Raw genomic sequence first — 22,247 nt, forward strand, 5'->3', positions numbered from 1 at the left:
ACCAAGTACTAACTGATAAATCTATTAGACCAGGCAAGGATAACTAAAGTGACTCAAAATAGATAATGCTGCCCTCAGAAAGCCTCTGGGAAGAGGAATGAAACTTGGCATGTAACTTTTTTGGATAGAAATGGTAAAGGATGTTGTTCCACTTGGAGAAAACGGTGTGCAGGGTTGACGGGGCAAGAAGTACGGGTGGGCATAATTGAGAACCTTTTTAACTATAGTGAAGAGTTTAGGCTAGGGTGTGGACATTTAGATAAGGAGTAGAAAGCCTAAAGCCTTGGGATCAAGGAAGTTAACTTTGATTTGATAGCCTGTAGTGTTGAGAAAGGAATCAAAACAGTTAAAAAAGATACTTCTCTTTATAAAATACTCCTTGCAAGAGGAAGATGCTGTAGGGGAAAAAAATAACTTTCCCTCTACCCTTCTAGGTTGTTGGCTGAGACTCCCCCTCCCCCATAATAAAAAGGCAGATTAATAGGAGAAAACCAAATTTAATTACATATGTACATATGGGAGTCCCACAAAGATATGAGACTCAGTGACAGCCAGGCATTTGAGGCTTATATACCATCATGAGCTAAGGCAAGGGATGTGGGTCTGGGGCTTCAGAGAAGAAGGCAATTTACAGGAAGGTGGGAGAAGAGCAAATGTTTGGTAAATAAATGTCCTGCCATGCAGATAAGTCAGATATAAAAAGTTATCTCTGGTAATAACTTTCTTCCTGGTACAGGTCCCTTTCTAAATTCTTTTGGGCAGTTGAGGAGGAGGAGGAGGTAAAAAGTTTTTCCTCAGTCTACTGGGTCTTATTTGCCTTCAGCTCAGAATAATCCGCATGCCAAAGTGGCATGTTCTGGGATGACTTGTTCTGAACCCCCTCAATGCTGAGTAGATGGAGCTGCCATTGTGAAATGACAATGGCCTGGGCTAGGGATATATGCATGAATAAGTAAGTTCTCTAGAAAATTAGCATGGTATCTGGTCTCTTAATATGTACTCATAATTGTGTGAAATGCTGCCATTTTACCAGTTTCATTTGACACATCTTTGTTTTCTAGATACTGTGTGTCAGGCATTGTGCTAAAATGTTATGCAGTATACCAAGAACAATGAGACACGATAAAACACAGAATTCTAGCACAAGGTCAAAGTATGTGTAGAAAGTATTATAAAAAAGATATGACAGATTACTGTATGCAGAGGAAGGAGACATTGTTTTACTGGGACTATCTGGGATGGTTTCATATGGGTTTTGTGCCTTGGCTTTCAGGTAGAGATAGGCAAGGCAAGATAAGGCAGCATTCACTGAGCTTTAGGCACTGCTTTAGGTGCTGGGGAAACATCATTTAACAAAACATTCTCTGCTCTCCTGAAGTTTATATTCTGATTGGAGGGGTTTCGGATAGGGAGGCATGAGATAAGAGGTCATGATCAAGGATACGATATGGGGTGGAATAGTATCAGGATTTGGGAGAGAACAGAGCAGTTCATTTTATCTGGATGAGTTTTTCCTCTTTTAAATTAATTTGCATTATTCATGCTATTCATTGAGAGAGTGAGCACATACTTTTTACATTTTAAGCATGGAGCGAAGTGTTGGGGGAATAGAGGTAGGCAAGACAGACTCTTTCCTTGTGAAGCTCTTAGTTAAGCAGGAAATCTAAACTGATAATTCATGATATTGCTTGCTGTCTCAGCATAATTAATAGTTCCCTATTCATTCTCAAAATAGCATTTGGTTGATAAATTATGTGGTCACTCTAAAGATGAGGGTTTTGAGAACTTTGGGCCCATATAGCAGAGAACTGATGTTTCAGTGAGACCTGTTAAATGAAATAAGGCAGATGAAGATGATTGGCAATGTGAAAGAGTGAGGGGGAATTACATGTACAAGCCTAGTCATTAAAAAAAAAGTGCCCAAAGGGGCACCTCGGTGGCTCAGGTGGTTGAGCATCCGACTCTTTTTTTTTTTTTTTAAAGATTTTATTTATATATTAGAGAGAGAATGAGAGACAGAGAGCACGAGAGGGAAGAGGGTCAGAGGGAGAAGCAGACCCCCTGCTGAGCAGGGAGCCCAATGTGGGACTCCATCCCGGGACTCCAGGATCATGACCTGAGCCGAAGGCAGTCACTTAACCAACTGAGCCACCCAGGCGCCCTGAGCATCCGACTCTTAATTTCAGCTCAGGTCATGATCTCAGGATCATGAGATTGAGTCCTACCTTGGGCTCAGCATGGAGTCATCTTGTCCCTCTCCCTCTGCACCCCCCGCACCCCCCACTCGCATGCGTGTATGCCCCCCCATTTCATTTTTTCTGTCCTATTTGTTTTTATACCAATTAATTTCTCTTTAACCTTTTGCATTTATTTTGCTTTTTAATTTGGTTTTGCTTGTTCAGTTCAACCAAAGAATATATTGAAAAGTGCCCTGTCTACTGGAAGCTCCTGAGGGTAGAAAAAAGCAAAATTAGCTGGATATTACCTACGGAGATTTTTTTGAAGACTGGAAAACTGAAACTATTCCAAGTGATGGGGTTTGGACTATAGGTGAGGTTCAGTGGGGTGGAGTCTGGAGCCGACGACTAAGAAAGAATTCTTGAGAGGTCTTTGGTGCAAAATGGTGGTTTATTAAAGCATGGGGATAGGACCCTGGGCAGAAAGAGCTGCTGCACTGGGGTTGAGGGATGGCTGATTATATACTGTGGGATTGGGGGAGGTAAGGAAAAGGGATGTTTCTAAAGAACTTTCATATGCTAAAGACTCACAGGATGGGGGGGGGGGGCCCTTGCCATTGTCTAGTTAAGGTTGTTTACCCTTCTAGTAAGGTATTAACATTAAGATAGTTGGGAACTTCCTGGAGGGACATTACACTCTGCCCATTTCAAGTATCTGTAGATGGGCTGCAGGTTACAAAGACATTTAATTGTATTTACATTCCCTTCTGGAAGCTATTGCTAAGGCTTTTATAAGTAAACTGAGGGAGACTCTTGTCTTGTAGGATTGTGATCTCTATAAGTTAACTATTTGTTTTTCCTTTAGGGCAGCCAGGGGTGCCTGAGGAATGTCACATATATCCCATGGTGGGGGGAGGTTGTGGGGTGTCAACTTCTGCTTTGTCCTCAGCTTGCCTTCTGTTCCCTCATCACAAGGGAACTGAATGGTAAGGAATAGAAAAGGGAACTCAGGTTTTAAGCAGTTCTTTGTTAAAAAAAAAAAGTGCTTTAAAGAATGAGTGCTTCAGATTAGTACAGTTTATCTCTTTTATCATGTTGATAATCACAGAAACATATTCTTCTCTGTTCATTCTTTGATTGTCCCCCCCCCCAAATTAAATCATGTGTCTTGGTTATTTTGTAGTATTATTCTTTGCTTATAGGAATCTGTTATGCTAAAGCAGTGTGAGGCCCATTCAGGGGGTCCATGGGGTGAAAATTGTGTTCATAATACTAAGATGTTCTTCACCTTTTTTACTCGTAATTTTTCAGAGGTTACATGACCTGTGATTTTGCCATAGATTGAATGCAGAGGTCTTCTATTAAGCAAAGCATTAAAGCAATTTGTTTAAAAATGTAAAGTAATGCCATTCTTCTCATTAAGTTGTTTTTTTTTTAGACTATATTTTTCATACAAAACAGTATTTATGTTAACATGCAGTGTGTCACTGTTTTAAATGAATTAATAAATTTTGTCTCAGTTTAAAATTCTAATAGGTGAATAAAAATAGATATGTCACATAAATAAAAGCTCTTTGGGAACCTCAGTAACTTTTAATAGTGCAAAGGAGTTCTGAGATCAAAAAATTTGAGGACTGTTGTGCTAAAGGAAGATTTCCTGTCTCTTCCAGGAGACATTCTTTTTGAGAAAAGAAGATCCCTGTCATGATTTGAGTTCTGTAAGTAGACAAGGAATTGAGTAGAGGTAGTTTGAGGGGTGATCCTAGGAAAGTGGGGCAATTATCAAGTCGCTTATCTGTGTGGACTGGCTCAGTCAAATTGGGAAATGCTGGAAGGTGGTTTAGAACTCTGGGCAGCAAGCTATCTATCTATCTGTCAGCTCTTCCCCCTCATTGAATGATGCTGCTGCTGGGGGCATTACCTTTTCTGCACTTCTGGCCTGTCCTGCACAAAGCCAAATCATGGTCCTCAACTGAAAACAAAACAAAACAAAACTCAGGTGGAGAGGTAGACGTGTTTGTAGTAAACAGGGTAGAGAGGAACGCAGAGGGGAATGTGGTTGTTACATGTCTTCTTTTCTGTTGGTGGAGTGTATGTGTGTGTTTTCAGATCTGTGTGCACCCTTTGTTTTTTGTAGCCTCTTGCATTTTCATAGCCTTTGACTTATTTCTTAAATTGGATCCAATCCAGGAAATCCTTTAAAAAATCTTTTGTCTCTTCAAGGTGTGTATGGGTGCACAACTGTTAAATTAGTAGACTGAAGGTGCATCTTTTTGAGTATATTGTTTCTTGTAATTGAAAGAGACCCTTCCTGGTCACTGGTTAGGGTTTGCCTAAGTGCCTCATTCAGGGTTTTAAAATAAGTGGACAAATTTAGTATTGTTGTAGAAAAAGTTGAAATGGTTGTATGTAACTGTTGCTTATGGATAGTGAGGGCACATGTTTACTGTGTTTCTCTTGTATGCTTGGCAAGGTAAGGTGCTTTGAAAGGATTCTAAGTAGGAAATAATGCTCCTGGGATGCCGCCAGTGGTGGGAAATAGAAACTCTAAAAACAAAACCAAAAAACCCCCTGTAGATTGTGTTATATTTTAGCAGCATTTAATTATCCAGAGTTCTTCTGTTTAAGAACATAGTAAAATTATGAGCAAAATCAAGTCATGTTACAAAGTCATGAGGTGTCACTTTTATTAATTACAAGTTTAGGGGAAATAGAACTTAGGAAGTTAGGAGACCTAGTTTTACAGTTACTGTGTTATAATTTAGATGTTTAATTTTTCTGGCCATAGTTTCTTTATATATAAATGTAAGTGGATTGTCAGCTCTATAGGCCCTGGAAATCCCACAAGTGCAAAGGCTCCAAAGTAGAAACATACCTGGGGTCTTGAGAAACAACAAGGAGGTCACTGTGGCTGTTCTAGTGTGTGGAGGAGGGAATAGTGGTTTGGAATATAGGTGAGGTTCGGTGGGCCAACGACCAAGAAAGAATTCTTGAGACGTCTTTGGTGCAAAATGGTGGTTAATTAAAGCACTGGGACAGGACCCGTGGGCAGAAAGAGCTGCTGCCCGGGGGTTGTGAGAGGAGTGACTGATAATATACTTGGGAGTTAAGGGAGGTAAGGAAAAGGGATATTTCGAAAGGATTTTCCTATGTTAAAGAAGACTCACTGGATCGGATCCTAGAGGCCTTGCCATTGTCAAGTTAAGGTGGTTTTTCCTCCTGGCAAGGCATTAACATGATAGTTGGGAACTTCCTGGAGTAACATTACACTCTGCCCACTTCAAGTATCTGTCAATGGCTGCAGGTTATAAGGACATTTAATGGTATCTACATTTCCTTCTGGAAGCTAGGTTATTGATAGAAATGCTTTGTTCCTGTAAATTGCTAAGACATTTGTAAACTGAGGGAGACTCATGTCTTGCAGGATTGTGATCTCTATAAGTTAACTATTTCTTTTTCCTTTCCTTTGTTTTAGGGCAGCCAGGAGTGCCTGAGGAATGTCACGTATATCCCATGGAGGGGGGATGTGGGGTATCACTCTCTGCTTTGTCCTCAGCTTGCCTTCTGTTCCCTCATCAGTAGGACTGTAGGAGTAAATGGTGGGAGCAGGAAGTAGATTGTGTAGGGCCTTGTATGCCTTTTGTAATAAAGACTTGGGTTTTACCTTGAGGGAGGGGTAGAAAGCCATTGGAGGGCAAAGTAGTGACACAGGAACAGTGTAGCTGCTATAGGAGAATGGTAGAAGCAGAGAGAGAGGAAATTGCTGTGGATGGTTTTGCTAAAATCTTCTAATGCATTGTTTGGAAATTATCTGCGGGAGTAAAAGCCAGATAGAATATATAAATTCACTATCTTAAACATGTTGGCCTCTGCAAAAAAACAAAACAAAACAACCCATATACTCTGCAGTTATCCAGCTTTTATTGGGACAAAAATGGGGGCATATACATTACTTTTTCTTGAAGTTGTATGTGACAGTTCAAAGGTGATTACAAGTTTAATTAATCAGGAAGATAACTGGAGGATGGATAAATAGAAAAGAGGACATTCTTCTAGGCAGAATATTCTACATTTTCTGCATATCTGAGATTGTTGTCATTTTGTGACTTAGTTTCTGTTATTGTTATAGAGAGTGGTTTTGTTGGTTAAATGTTCCCCCATTGTGTGCCTTTTTTCATCTCTAAGCCTGAGTCTGAGTAAGGGAGGATTTAGTTAAAGGTATAAGTGAGCAGAGGAAGGAAAGCAGTCTACATTCCTACTCCTAGAACTCCTAGAACTGAAAAAAACATTTATTTCAATTGGGTGAACATGTACTGGGTGTACATTATGTGGGAGGAACTACATGTTGCCTCCAGGAGGTAGGTGTGAATAGAATTTCCTGGGGGTTATAAAGTCAGAGAAATCCTATCCAGTAAGAGATTGTAAACCAGGAAGTGTTTTCATGAGGGTTCATTCCAGTGAATGGGTAGGATTTAGTTTAGTTTTGTTTTTTGACAATACTATTGAGAGATTGTTTATGTACAATTCATCAAATAAAGTTTACAATTTGAGAAGTCTTCACATGTGAAATTACACCAGTATCAAATGAACATTTTAGTCACCACCAAAAGTTTCCTCTTTCCCCTTTGTCGTTCATGCCTTCCTCCGTTCTCATCTCCAGGTACCCGTGATCTGGGGGGTGAAGGGTGGGGCAGGAATTGACATCTTAACAATATTGATTATTCCAAGCCATGAAAATGTTGTATCTCTTCATTCATTAGGTCTCTTAATTTCTATCAGGAATGTTTTTTTGTTTTTTTAAAGATTTTTTATTTATTTGACACAGAGAGACACAGCGAGAGAGGGAACATAAGCAGAGGGAGTGGGAGAGGGAGAAGCAGGCTACCCGCGGAGCAGGGAGCCCGATGCAGGGCTCGATCCCAGGACCCTGGGACCATGACCTGAGCCGAAGGCAGACGCCTAATGACTGAGCCACCCAGGTTCTGGCGCCCCAGGAATGTTTTTTAGTTTTCAGTGTAGGGGACTTAGATATTTCCAGTTAGATTTAATCCTGAATATTTTGTTTTTAAAAGCTATATATTTTTAAATCAGTTTTCCAATTGCTTGTTGCTGGTATATAAAAATTTAATTAATTTTTATATGCTAACCTTGTATCCTATAATCGTGTTAGTTTTAGTAGTTATTTTATAGTGCCTTGGGATTTTCCATAATAAACAGTTATGTGATCTGCAAATAGACAGTTTTCCTCTCCCTCTTACTCTTCTGTCTCTTCCCACCTTATTAAAGTGAACTAGAATCTCCAGTATAGTGTTAAATAGAAGTGATGAAAGTGGTCATCCTTCCCTTATTTCCATTTTGAGGGGGAAAGTGTTCAGGATTTTACCCCTAAGTGTGACATATCTGTAGGGCTCTTGTAGATACCCTTTATTAGATTGAGGAAGTTCTCTAGTCCTAGTTTGCTGAGAGTTTTTAATCATGAATAGATAGGTGTAGGATTTCATCAAATGCTTTTTCTGTACCTATTGAAATGATCATATGGCTTTTCTTTATTCCATTAGCATGTTGAGTTACACTGGTTGCATTTAGAATGTTAAACCTGCATTCCTTGGATAAACCCTACTGAGTCATGATATATTATCCCTTTCGTATATTGTTGGATTCAGTTTGCTCTGTTTTGTTAAAAGATTTCTGCGTCTGTGTTCATGAAGGATGGATTTATAATTTTCTTCTTTTGTAATGTCTGTCACGTTTCGGTATTAGGATTATATTGGCCTCATATTGGTAGTATTCTTTCCTCTATTTTCTGAAAAAGTTTTTGTAGATTGGTATATCGTTCTTGAATGTTTGAGAAAATTCATTAGTGAAACCATCTGGCCCTACAGGTTTTTTTGTGGGTAGGTTTTTGATGTTTAATTTATTTGATATGGGACTTTTCAAATTTTCTCTTTTTTATGCCACTTCTGGTAAATTATATTCTTGAAGGAATTTGTCCCTTTCATCTGAGTTGTTGAATTTGTTGGTATAAAGTGGTTCATAATATCCTCTTTTAATATTTATAGAATCTGTAGTAATAACTGTTCTTTCATTCTTGAAATCGAGGATATGTATTTTCTTTTTTTTTCCAGTATAGCTGTTTCTCAATTTTGTTAGTCTTTTCAAAGAACCAGGTTTTGTCTTTGTTAATTTTTTTTGTTGTCTGTTTTCTATTTGTTTATTTCTATATTTATCTTTATCATTTACTTCCTTCTACTTATTAATTTGTTCACTTAATGATATTTCTAGCTTTTTGTTTCCAGCGTAGGTAATTAATTGGTTTGAGACCTTTCCTCTTGTAATAGAAGAATTTAAAGCCACAGGTTTACCTGTAAGGCTGTTTTAACTGCATCTCACCGATTTTGGTATGATGCATCTTTTTTATCATTTAGTTCAGAATACTTTAAAAATTCCCTTGTGAGTCCTATCTGACCCATGAATTATTTATATAAATGTGTTAATTTCCAAGTGTTCCAAATGTTGGATTTTCCTAGATATCTTACTGTTTTATAATACAATTTTTTTCATTTCATTCTTTACATATTTATTGAGACTTATTTTGTGACTCAACATGTGCCATATCTTAGTGAATATCTGTGTGCACTTGAATAGGTATTCTACAGTTTGGCAGTGTTCTCTAATATCAGATCAAAGCATTTTCTAATGTATCCCAGTGTTCTTTTTCTTACTGATTTTTAATTGTCAGTTTTTTTGCTTCATGTATTTTTAAGCTCTGTTATTAGTCACATTTACATTTATAATTGTTATGTCTTCATCAGTTCTTTTATCAAATGTTTTTAAAATGTCTGATATAATCTGTCTTAGCATCTGTTTTATCTGATATTAATGACCTGAGTCATTTTATCCTTATGCTTACTGTTTGCAGTGTATACATTTTTCCATGTATTACTTTCAACTCATCTGTGTCTATATGTTTGAAGTTCTGATTGTTGTGGGCTGCAGTTTGCTGAGTCTTTTTTAGTATCTCTCACAGTCTTTTTATTGGAGGGTTTAGATTATTAACATTAATGTAATTAATGATCTTGTTAGATTTAGGTCTACATTTTGTTTTCTGTTTGACCTCTATGTTTTTAGTTCCTTTCTTTCCCCCTTTCCTGCCTTCTTTTAGATTACTTAGATATATTTTAGGATTCTGTTTTATCTATTGGCTTTTTAGCTATAGATTGGTATTTATATATTGGGATTTCAGTATACATTCCTAACTTTTTGCAGTCTACTCAGAGTTAATATTTTACCATTTCATAACAAAATACAGAAGTCTTCCGACGTATGGGTCCCTTTTGCCTCTTTCCTCATCATTCCTTCTAGTTGTAATATGTATGATATCTGCATATGCTGGAAGTCTTGCAAGACAGTGTTACAATTTTGCCTTAAATAATTATATGTGGTTCTTGAAGCCTAAGAGGAAAGCAACAGTCTTATATTTACCCAAATGTTTACCATTTCTGGTGCTTTATTTAATTCATTCCTTCAGGTCCAAGTTTCCCCGTGCTATAATTTCCCTTTAGCCTAATGAACTTTCTTGTAATATATGCAGGTTTCCTGGCACCAGATTCTCTTAGTTTTTCTTTCTCTGAAAATGTCTTCCTTTGCCTTCATTCCTAAAGAATATTTTCATACGATATACAGTCTAGATTGAAAGGTTTTTTTTCTTTCAGTACTTTGAAGATGTTTACTGTTTAATGACGTCCATCATTTTTTTAAAAAGATTTATTTGAGAGAGAGAGAACGAGCAAGGGGAGGGGAAGTGGGCGAGAGAGACAGAATCCACAAGCTGACTCCCCATTGAGCGCTGAGCCCAACTTGGGGCCTGATCCCAAGACTCTGAGAGCATGACCTGAGCCGAAATGAAGAATCAGCTGCTTAACTGACTAAGCCACCTGAGCGCCCCGGCCTCCATAATTTTTATGAGCAATCTGATCATTTCCAGATGCCATTTTTCTTTGGCTGCTTTCTGTCTTTATTTTTCAGCAGTTCAATTATGATGTATCCAAGTGGAATTTCTTTTTAACTGATCCTGATGGAGGTTCACTGTGGGATTCTCAAATCTGTACATTTGTCTTCAAATAAATTTCCGAAGTTTTCAGTCATCAGTCCTTCCATATTTTTTCTTTTTCTCTTTCCTCTCCTTCTGGAACTCTAAACATGTTAGACCGTTTGAGATTATCCCATAGCTTTCTGATGCTCTGATCTTTCTTTTTTAAAATCAATCTTTCGGGGGTGCCTGGGTGGCTCAGTCGTTAAGCATCTGCCTTTGGCTCAGGTCATGATCCCAACCCTGGGACTGAGCCCCGCATTGGGCTCCCTGCTCAGCGGGAAGCCTGCTTCTCCCTCTCCCACTCCCCCTGCTTGTGTTCCCTCTCTCTCTGTGTCTCTTTCTGTCAAATAAATAAAATCTTTAAAAAAAAAATAAAAATAAAAATAAAATCAGTCTTTCTTATTTTTGTTCCTTAGATTGGGTAATTTTTGTTGATCTGCCTTTGAGTTCACTGATTCTTTACTGTTTTATCTCCATTCTAATATTAAGCCTATCCATTGACTTTTAAAGTACAGATAATTATGTATATTTCATTTGTAAATTCTGATTTTGTTCCTTTTTATATTTTTAATTTCTCCACTGTGATTTCCTTTATTACACTTTCATTCAGGTGTGCTATGTTTTTGTTTTTTACTCAATGAGTAAAAAACTCATTGAGCGTGATTGTAATAGCTACTTTAAAATTTTTGTCTCGTAATTCCAGTATCTGAGTCTTCTTGTGGTGGTTTCCATAGATGGTCTTTTCTCTTGACAGTGGGTTGCATTTTCCTGTTTCTTGTATGTCTCGTAATTTTGGATTGTATCCTAGTGGACATTGTGTTATGTTATATAGACTCTGGGTTCTGTTATATTCTTCCATAGAATATTGATATTTTTGTTTTAGCTGGTAGTTTACCATGTTAGACTCAAACTGTAAGTTCTCTCCTCTGTGGACAGTGGTTCCAATTTCAATTTGATTCTTTAATTCTGTGCTTTAGTTTGCGTTTGCATGTCAGGGGTCAGCCTTTTGTGGTGACTTGTGTGGTGTTTCATACATACTATTAGGGTATCCCTTTTGACTTTCTATGCTGTCAGATTCTGTTCTCTCTTTGATATCTGGCAGTGTTTACCTGAGCTCTTTTCCGTAGTTCCTCCTGACAGAAAGACAACGCCAGCCACTCACGCTCCACATCTGCTACCCAGCCTTGGGGCAGAGCTGCAAGAAAACAGGAAACTGAGGCTAATATCTCCAAGTTTTGACTTCTCTCCACATCTGCCTAATCTTCAGAATCCTCAGCTCTTTGTCCTCCTGTGGTCCTTGCTTCCCTCCCCCACCCCCCAATTTGTAGTTGTTATCAGCAGAAGGTTGGTCTGTGGGGATTTCACACCACCATACTGGAAGTAGAACTTGGGTGGGTAGGATTTTGGCAGGGAATAAGAGGAAACCCCGGAAAGGACCTTTCATAAGCTGACTGGTTCCTCCCAGATTAGACTCATTGATACTTTCTTTGTCCAGAATTTTCCTCTTGGCTGTAATAATAACAGTTATCGAAATACGTTTTAGGATACCTAGATCCTCTGGCTTTTCTAATCAGACTACTTATTGTCTTAATAACATAGAATCAGTGTGCCTATAACTAAAAATATATACTATACTATTGAGTACATCAAAGCATGTAAAGAGAATGTTGTTTATTCTCTTGATTGAACCAGACTGAAGTATCCATAAAGAATATCTAATTAAAAGATTTTAAAAATTTACTGTCTAATTTATAATAGCTGAAGCTATGAATCCGGCTTTGTAGGAAAATAGTGTCTCATATCAAATCTGTGCCTTTTCTCATTAATCACTATTAAATATCCCTTTGTATCAGAGATCCTCAGCATCAATAGCAGGTATGTTCTACTAGTCATCATAGCAGCTAGCCCTTACTGTGCATTTCAGGTACTATGCTGAGAGCTTTGCATAAATTATTTCATTAATGCTCTTAATAGACCTCTAAAGGAAGTGACATATCCTCATTTTTATAGATGGGTAAAAGAGCATAAAGGTTGAGTAATTTGCATGCCATCACACAACACCGGCTTTCCTCTTCCTACCAGTGGGGAGGAGTGAGAAATAGTGAACCAGTAGTTGGGTCAGAGAAGATTCAGTTGAGTTAGAGTAACATATTTGCAGTGTTCTAAAGTAATCTTATATGTTAATTTAGGTTTAGCTAAGTTGGGCTGGCATCAAAATTGAGGCATAGACAAAGTTGTCTTTGTAGTTCTTCCACTTGTATTTCATATGAAGCTCTTTGCTACTTTGACCCCACTCTCAATGTATACTCAGCACGTAAGTGCTAGATTCTATCTTCTGGGCAGGGGGTGGGGGTGGGGTGACCCTTGTCTTTTCCTTTTTTTCATTGCAGTCAAACTGTTCTCCACCGTCATAGGTTATCTGATGAAAGAAATTCATGATGGAGGATTAAGTGATAAATAGATGAATCTTAGAAACGTGTCTCAGTGAAATTGCTCTCTTTTACATGCAGTGTGATCTTTTAAAAATGCATCTCCACTTGGGACCGTGTGTGGCACAAATTTTTTTTGGGGGGGTGGGGCACAAGAGGAATATACACTGAACTAGCATCATAGCCACAGATTGTTTATATCTGTCCTTCATTAGCTTTCAACATTGAAGTTGAACACTCTTGAGTCTTCATCAAAGCCATAAACATCATCTTATGAAAGAAAGAGGAGTTATCACAGTTTATATCCCAGATTCTAAATACAAAATCTTGACCGCCCATATTAGTTTTATAAACAGTGTGATGAGTTGTGTTATTCAGTACTGTTCAGTTGCAGTAATAGACAAAAGAAGAAAAAACAACTGAGAACCTTAAATCAGAGAGTTTTATTTCTCTTTCAAGTAGAGGTTCATGCTGATAGATTAGACAGATAGCCATCTGTGTCCCACCAGTTCATTCAGATGTTGATGTTCCTTCTAATCTTGTCTTTTCAGTGTTCCCTAGAGTATTACCCTTGCCATTTTGATTAAGCAAGATGACCACCACCGTGTCTGTGTCCCAGCCTGCAATAAGAGGGAAAGACAGAGTAGAGGAAAGCAGGTTCTTTTCAAAGACATGATCCAGAAGTTGCACATATCACTCTTGCTCATATCTCCTTTACACAAGTTAGTTACATGGCCACGTACACCTTAGTCACATGGCCACAACTACTTGCAAATGAAGCTGTAAAGGTAGTATTTAGCTGGGCTGTCATAAGTCAATAACTATTGGGTTTTATTACTAAAAGGGAGAACAGGGGAAATGGATATTAGAGGACCGTTAGCAGTCTCTACTACAGAAGTTTAGAATTTTTGCTGAACTGTCCCACAGTCAATTAAAAGAGCTGGTAAGAAGTAGCCAGACCAATGGACTTTGTGATACCAGGTCAGTAACATACTAACATATAGTACAAGAGATTTCAGTAGGGATTTAGATTCACGTTTTCAGAAACAAAGCACAAAACTGATGTTGGAGAATTTGATGAAATACCTTCAAATTGTGTTAAAGTTGCTGGATATATGAGCTAATAATTATTTATTTTGTTCTTGTATTTTAGGCCTCAACTCCATATAGCATAGATTCAGATTCTTTGGGAATGGAGTGTATTATTTCGGGAAGTGCCTCTCCAACTCTGGCAATCAACACTGTGACTAACAAAGTAATTCTGGTTTTTTTTAAACATTTTTGAAATGTCATTGAATAATACATTTAATTTGCCTTTATAATAACAATAGAGTTCTATATGATTGAGTTTAAAGATGACATAATTTGGCTAGCTTATACATGGCAGCTTGAAAGCTTGAAACCACAATGTTTTGAGGTTATACACAAATCAGAAGAAAATATTTCTCTAAAGAAGTTGGAGGATGCTCATTGGGAATCTCTATTTAATTTAAATTCTTGACAGTGCCAGTTCCCCATTGATAGAATTTTTGAGTCAGTATTTTATTGAATCAGTTTGTTTCAAAAACCGTTGATTACCCCTCTAAATATGTTCTTGAAAAAAAATTGTCAGATTCCCAAGGGGTCAACAGAATCCAGTAAAATGAATAATTTGGACAAACTCACAGAGTTCTTTGAATGGTGGTCAACCTATTTCATGATATTCAAGTGTAGGTGCATATCCAGAAAAGCATGTAGTAGTTTGCTGTCTTTTCCTTTCTTTTCCTTCCCTTCCTTCCTTCCCCTTCCTTTTCTCCCCTCCCCCCCATCCCTTTCCCTTTTCTTTTTGAAGCAAGGGCCAAAACTTCAAAATTTCATACCAAGTCATTAGATACCTAGTGGAATACAAGTGTTTCTTCTTTACAAGGTAATTTCTTAAGCTCATATCTAAAAACCCTAAAAAGGCTGTGGGAGATTCATGAAGTAACTAAGTTCTGTGCATGTATTTCTTCCCTTACTAGACCACGAGCACCTCGAAGCCATATATGTCTCATGCTCCTGCTCTCTTTCAATCTCACTTTCAAATCTTGCTTTTACCCTCTCCTCCTCCCTCCCTTGCTTTCACTTGTTTTTGCTTTATTTCTTCCATTTTATCATGCACACACATAAACACACACACACACATATATATATACATAATTGTACTGATACATACATAGGATCTTTTTATTTGTAGAAAGATAATAAACCAATAGAAGCATACTATCATCTTAGTGACTGATCAGATTTACAATTTAGAAAGGAAACTGACAGCTGAGGTATAGAGTATTGATTTTTCCCAAATACCAATCCATGGAATGATTCCATCAGAATCACTTAGGGGAGGAATATGTGGGTGCATGCGTGCATGTGTGTGTGTGTTTAGAGGTGCTGGTGGTAATTCCAAGGTATTATTGCAGGCCTGCCAAATCATTTATTTTATACTTATAGATAGGGTTCAGAAATCTGTACTTTAAGAAATCATCCCTGGGCACCTGGGTGGCTCAGTTGGTTAAGCGTCTGCCTTCGGATTGGGTCATGATCCCAGGGTCCTGGGATTGAGCCCCACGTCAGGCTTCCTGCTCAGTGGGGAGCCTGCTTTTCCCTCTCCCTCTGCCATAACCCCCAGTCGTGCTCTCTGGCTCTCTCTATCTGTCAAATAAATAAATAAATAAATAAAATCTTAAAAAAACAAAGCAAAAGAAACTATCCCTAATGGTGCCCAACTGAACTGGAGAATTTCTAGTGGAGCATATGGGCTAGAATCATAAATACCCGATAGTGTTCCTTATAGTAGTCCAAGTAGGAGATAACTGAGGCCTAAACATAGTAGTAACTTTTAGGAAACAATGAGGAAATAGTAATGCTAGGACTTCATGATGAAATAATACAGGGGTCAAAGGAGCTGGAGTGTTTGGACTTCTGCTTCTAGATATGATGGAATAGCTAGTATTAGATTAATCCTTCTTTCTATCTATATAAAATACCACCATCCCCCACTATTAATAAAAAAGAGGGGAGAGGCACTGGAGAACAGAAAAGCCATGACTTCAGGGCTAAAGATCCCAGGGAAAAGGGAAATACATTGAGATAAGCCATGCATATTTCCCTTGGGACCTTTCTCAATTCTCAATGCATGGCATAGAGGCTAAATAGAAAGCAGAAGCTTAGAGCAGTCATGGGGCTAGGAAGACAAAAACTGGAGTTTGAGGCTACCGAACAGCCAGGGCTTGAGGACTAAGATCCTCTTGAATCTCAGAAGTGAGTTCAACTTCTTGCAAATAATATCCACTTAAGGCACTTGTTAATTCCTAACTCATATGTATTTGGGCTCAGGCATAGATAAATCAAGTGGATTTTTCACTACTTAGAATCAAGCAGTCTCACAGAGAAGAAGGGAACAAAAATTATTGTTCATGATCTTCAAGGAGGAGGGGAGCCATGGTAAACACTCCAGCCTTTCAAGTTGATAGCTCAGAATGGTTACGTTCTGTGAGTAAGAGCAAACCAAAATAGACCAGCTTCAAATTGTTACTTAGGGTGGTTGCTAATATTTTTTCTGCTTGCCAAAAGAAAACTAAATCCTTTCTGGAAGAAATTAACATCATCCTGAGCTTTTGCAAGTTTCCATAAGTAAGATCTCACTTTCAGTAAAAAAATTTTAGACATTACAGGAAACAGGACCAATTAAATAACCATGGGATGGGAAAGGAAAAACAGCATAAACATATTTACAAGTGATCTAGACAATGATTTTAAAATAACTGTCACTAATATGTTTAAGAAAATAGTTGAGTTAGAGAAAATTTATCAGAGAATTGGAATCTGTGTGGAAGAATCAAGAGGAAACTCTAGAACTGCAAAATATAGTAACTGAAATTAAGAATTCGGTAGATGGGTTTAACAGCAGATTAGGCACACCAGAGGAGAGAATAGTGAACTAGAAGAAATGTCAATAGAAAATATGGAGATTGAAGCACAAAGAAAAACAATGGAAAATTCAGAAAAGCTTAAGAGATAAATGGGATATGGGGGAAGAGGTCTAACAAACTTGTTATTAGGGTTTCAGAGGAGAGGAAAAAGGAGTAAAGAAGAAACAATATATTAAAATTTTTAAACTGATGAAAGAAAACACAGTATAGATTCAAGAATTTCTTGAGAGCCTCAAGAATTAAACGAAAACCTTACCAAGCAAAAAAAAAAAATATCGGGGGCGCCTGGGTGGCTCAGTTGGTTAAGCGACTGCCTTCAGCTCAGGTCATGATCCTGGAGTCCCTGGATCGAGTCCCACATCGGGCTCCCTGCTTGGCAGGGAGTCTGCTTCTCCCTCTGACCCTCCCCACTCTCATGTGCTCTCTCTCATTCTCTCTGTCTCAAATAAATAAATAAAATCTTTAAAAAAAAAAAAAATATCGAGCTGCTAAAAACAAAGATAAAACAAATCTTAAAATCAGAGGCAAAAACAGGCAACTTCACAGGAACAACAGTAAGCCGGGCACTGACTCCTGAATAGAAATGATAAAAACCAGACGTGAGAATGAAATCTGTATACTGCTGAAAGGTAATACCTGCTAATCCAGATTTCTACAATTAAAATTTCTGTGAAAAATGAAGGTTAAATAAATAGGTTTCTACAGAAACAGAATCAAAGAGAATATGTTACTAGTATACCAGTATTAAACAGTTAAAGGGAATTAATATTTCAGATAGAAGGAAATTATCCTGTGTGCTAAAGAATGAAGAACACCACAAGAGTATGTCTGTTGATAAATCTAAATGTGTATTGAGTGTTTACAACGATAGCAGTTCTGTTACATAACACAATGCCTTTGGGTCTAAAATACTATAGAAGTTAAAAGACATGACAGTACAAGGGTAAGGCAGAAAGAAATATGGTTGACCCTTGAACAATGTGTTTAGGGGTGCCGACCCCGCCACCTCCTGCACAGTTGAAAATCTGCATGTCTACTTTTGACTTCCCCAAAACTTAATTAATAGTCTGCTGTTGACCAGAAGCCTTACTGATAACATAAATAGTTGATTAGTACATGTTATGTTACATGCATTATATACTGTTGTTCTTACAATAAAGCTAGAGAAAAGAAAATGTTAAGAAAATCTTAAGAGAAAAATATTCTTACAGTCTGTACTGTATTTTTATTTATTTATTTATTTGTTTTTAAAGATTTTTATTCATTTGAGAGAGAGCACATGCCAGTATGAGTGGGGGGAGGGGCAGAGGGAGAGGGACAAGCAGACTCCCAACCTGATGGTGGGGCTCAATCCCAGGATCCCAACCATGATCCAAGCTGAAGTCAGATGCTCAACTGACTGAACCACCCAGGCACACCTATTTATCTATATTTTTAAATCAAACTCTTTGCCCAACATTGGGCTTGAACTCACTACCCTGAGGTCAAGAGTTGCGGACTCTACCTACTAAGCCAGCCAGGCACCCCAGTAACTGTTCTGTATTTATCTTTTTTCTTTTTTTTTTTTAAGATTTTTTTTTTTTTTTAAACTGGGACGAGAGGCAGGGGGAGAGGGAGAGAGAGAATCTTAAGCAGGCTCTGTGGCCAACCCTGAGATCATGACCTGAACTGAAATTAAGAGCCAGATGTTTAACTGACTGAGCCATCCAGGTGCCCCTGTGCTGTGTTTATTGAAAAAATTCTGTATATAAGTGGACCCATGTGGTTTAAATCCATGTTGTTAAGGATCGCCTGTATGTACAGTTAAAGTCTTTGCATTGCATTGGAAGTGGTAAAAGTACAGTAAAGTCAAGAGCATGTTGTAATATTTAGGGCAGTGGTTCTTTTAATACATCAACATGTCACAATAACTAAGAGGGCTTGTTAAAACCCAAATTGCTGGGCCTCACCTGAGAATTTCTGGTTTAGTAAATTTAATTGGGGTCTGAAATTTTGAATTTCTTTTTTTTAATTTTTTATTTATTTTTATTTTATTTAAAGTAATCTCCACACCCAGTGTAGGGCTTGAACTCAGCCCTGAGATCAAGAGTCACATGCTCCACTGACTGAGCCAGCAGGTGCCCCAAAGATTTTATTTTTTTAAGTAATCTCTACACCTAACATGGGCTTGAATTCACAACCCTGAGATGAAGAGTCAACACACACACTACCAACTGAGCCAGCCAGACACCCCTGAAAATTTGAATTTCTGACAATACTCAGATACTGGTTGTTTTATTGTTTACTACAAGAATAGTAAAAGAATATTAAGTAAGTAAGAAAAAATAATATATCCAAAAGTAGACAAGGAGAAAAAAATGAACAAAGAAGAGATAGGAAAAACAGGAAAACAAATATGTATTTAAATTGAGTTATGTTGGGCGCCTGGGTGGCTCAATTAGTTAAGCATCTGCCTTCAGCTCAGGTCATGATCCCAGGGTCCTGGGTCGAGCTCCACGTTGGGCTCCCTGCTCAGCGGGGAGTCTGCTTCTTCCTCTCCCTCTCCCTCTCTATCAAATAAATAAAATATTTTTTAAAAAAGATTGAGTTCTGTTAGGAAATAAATGTAAATGTACGAAGTATTCCATTTAAAAAGTCAGAGATTGTCAGACTGGATGAAAAAACAAAATTCAACTGTGTGCTGCTTACAAGAGATGTATCTTTTTTTTTTAAAGATTTTATTTATTTGACAGAGACACAGTGAGAGAGGGAACACAAGCAGGGGGAGTGGGAGAGGGAGAAGCAGGCTTCCCGTGGAGCAGGGAGCCCGATGTGGGGCTCGATCCCAGGACCCCGGGATCATGACCTGAGCCAAAGGCAGATGCTCAACGACTGAGCTACCCAGGTGCCCCACAAGAGATGTATCTTAAAGAATTATACGCACACACACACATTTAAGGATTTTATTTATTTATTTCAGAGAGAAAGAGATTGTGAGTGGGGGGAGGGAGAGGGAGCTGGAAAGAATCTCAAGCAGACTCTGCGCTGAGCATGGAGCCCGACGTGAGGCTCGATCTCACAACCCCTGAGATCATGACCTGAGCCAAGAGTCAGACACTTAACCAACTGAGCCACCCAGGCACCCCACAAGAGATATATCTTAAAGGACAAGAAACATTACTGAAAACAAAAATATTTTATTGTGCAAAAGGGATCATTTCAATAAGAAACAATACTAAATTTATATATGCCTCAAAAGCTGACAAAACTAAAAGGAGAAATGGACAAGTCCTTGACCAAAGAGGAAGATTTTAACGTATGTCTCTTTATAACTCATAGAAGAAGCAGATCAAAATCTAAAACCCAACTAATCAAACAAATCCCGTTAAAGATGTAGAAGATTTGAACCAGGAAATTAGGATATTTGATCCACTTGATATATATATAGAGAGAATATTACACTTAACAATTGCAGGATATACTTTAAAAAAAAAAGATTTATTTATTTTAGAGAGAGAGAGAGTATGGGGGAGAGAGGCAGAGGAGAGTCTCAAGCAGACTCTGTTGAGTGTGGGGCCTGACTCGGCTCGATCTCATGACCTTGAGATCACGACCTGAGCTGAAACCAAGAGTTGGACACTCAACTAACTGCACCACCCAGGCACCCCTAGAATATACATTTTTTATGTGCACGTGGAATATTTACCAAAACTGATCATGTAATACTGATTTATGGTAGACCATAAAGGAAGTCTCAGCAAATTTCAGAAGACCAACACCATATAGTGTGTATTTTCCAGCACGGTGGAATTAAGGTAGAAATAATAGCAAATAGGGGCGCCTGGGTGGCTCAGTTGCTTAAGTGACTGCCTTCGGCTCAGGTCATGATCCTGGAGTCCCGGGATCGAGTCCCGCATCGGGCTCCCTGCTCGGCAGGGAGTCTGCTTCTCCCTCTGATCCTCCCCCCTCTCATGTGCGCTCTCTCTCTCTCTAATAAATAAATAAATAAAATCTTTAAAAAAAAAATTAAAAATAAATAAAAATAAAAAAAAGAAATAATAGCAAATAGATGATCGATCAGATAGTCACCCAAAGTTTGCAGATTAAGCAGTATAGTTATAAATAACCCAGTGATCAAGAATGAATCCTTAGAAAATACTTTGATGACAAACAGAAATACAAAATATGAAAACCTGTAGATGGAGTGCCGTTAAAGTATTAGCTTTAAATGTGTGTACTAGAATAGAAGAAAGATTGAATATCAATGATTTAAGCATCTAGATAAAGAGCAAAAGATATCTGAAGAAGACAAAGGTAATAAAAAATATGTCAACAAACAAGAAGTTGGTTCTTTGTAAAGATTTGTTGGTTCTGGCCAAGGTGGAATAACAGGGCCTAAATTTACTCCACTACCTGAAACAACTGACAAAATAGACAAAATATATGAAACAGTGGTTTTCAAGAGATTGGACCATAGGACAGTGATCCCTGAGAAATTGTTAACAAACAAGGTCAACCCTGTGATTGTCCTAGCTTACTCTGTCTAGAGAAAGTTTCTAAGGCCCAGAGGTCTCCTTGAGTGGATCCAGGTGGAGCTGGGAGATCATGAAATCCCTGAGGTGGCTAGAGTTCACAGGGCAGCATATCAGAGAAGAGAAAGCTACACCAAGAAAGAATTCCAGTGATATACTGAGGGTGCCCCCTGAGTCTTCAGTTGGGTACTTATCAGTGCCTGAGTAAGGAAGACTAGGGAAAGAACCACCTGCAAGGGGGTGCCTGGGTGGCTCAGTTGGTTAAGCGGCTGCCTTCGGCTCAGGTCATGATCCCAGAGTTCTGGGATCGAGCCCCACGTCGGGGGGGGGGGTCCCTGCTCAGCAGGGAGTCTGCTTCTCCCTCTCCCTCTGACTGCTGCTCTGCCTACTGCTGCTCTCTCTCTATCTCTCTGTCAAATAAATAAATAACATCTTTAAAAAAAAAAAAAAGAACCACGTACAAGAATTAGTGTGGAAAATTACTGATACTCCTATAGGGCCAGGCATAGTTACTGTTCACACAAAAGTGAAAGTCTTCATAATTCATAGGTCATTAGGTAAAATAGGATTTTGTTTCAGTAGTGGAATAAAATTAGCCCTAGGGGCACCTGGGTGGCTCAGTTGTTAAGCGTCTGCCTTCGGCTCAGGTCATGGTCCCGGGGTCCTGGGATTGAGCCCCACATCAGGCTCCCTGCTCGGCGGGAAGCCTACTTCTCCCTCCCCCACTCCCCCTGCTTGTGTTCCCTCTCTCGCTGTGTCTCTCTCTGTCAAATAAATAAATAAAATCTTAAAAAAAAAAAGCCCTAGACTAAAATTCTGCTCTGGTCCTGTCTACATACCTTCAAAGCAAAACTCAAAAGGATTGATCTGTTGGGGCGCCTGGGTGGCTCAGTCGTTAAGCGTCTGCCTTCGGCTCAGGTCATGATCCCAGGGTCCTGGGATCGAGCCCCACATCAGGCTCCCTGCTCCGCGGGAAGCCTGCTTCTCTCTCTCCCACTCCCCCTGCTTGTGTTCCCTCTCTCCCTGTGTCTGTCTCTGTCAAATAAAAAAAAAAAAAAAAAAAAAAAATCTTAAAAAAAAAAAAAAAG

General features: G+C 38.5%; 1 protein-coding gene across 6 annotated transcripts in view; it reads left to right on the top strand.

The window, feature by feature from the left end:
- The window catches only part of FOXJ3 (forkhead box J3), a 190,886-nt gene that overhangs the window by 135,878 nt on the left and 32,761 nt on the right, over positions 1–22,247 (top strand). For 5 of the 6 annotated variants that reach the window (XM_032431498.1, XM_032431484.1, XM_032431491.1 and 2 more), the window contains one exon: positions 13,852–13,953. The exons of the other annotated variant lie outside the window; for it this stretch is intronic. In XM_032431498.1, the coding sequence (XP_032287389.1) occupies positions 13,852–13,953 (102 nt within the window). The remainder of the gene's footprint in view (positions 1–13,851; positions 13,954–22,247) is intronic. 6 annotated transcript variants of the gene reach the window in all.

The sequence above is a fragment of the Phoca vitulina genome, unplaced genomic scaffold, assembly GCF_004348235.1.
Source record: "Phoca vitulina isolate PV1807 unplaced genomic scaffold, GSC_HSeal_1.0 scaffold2, whole genome shotgun sequence".
Taxonomy (NCBI): Eukaryota; Metazoa; Chordata; class Mammalia; order Carnivora; family Phocidae; genus Phoca; species Phoca vitulina.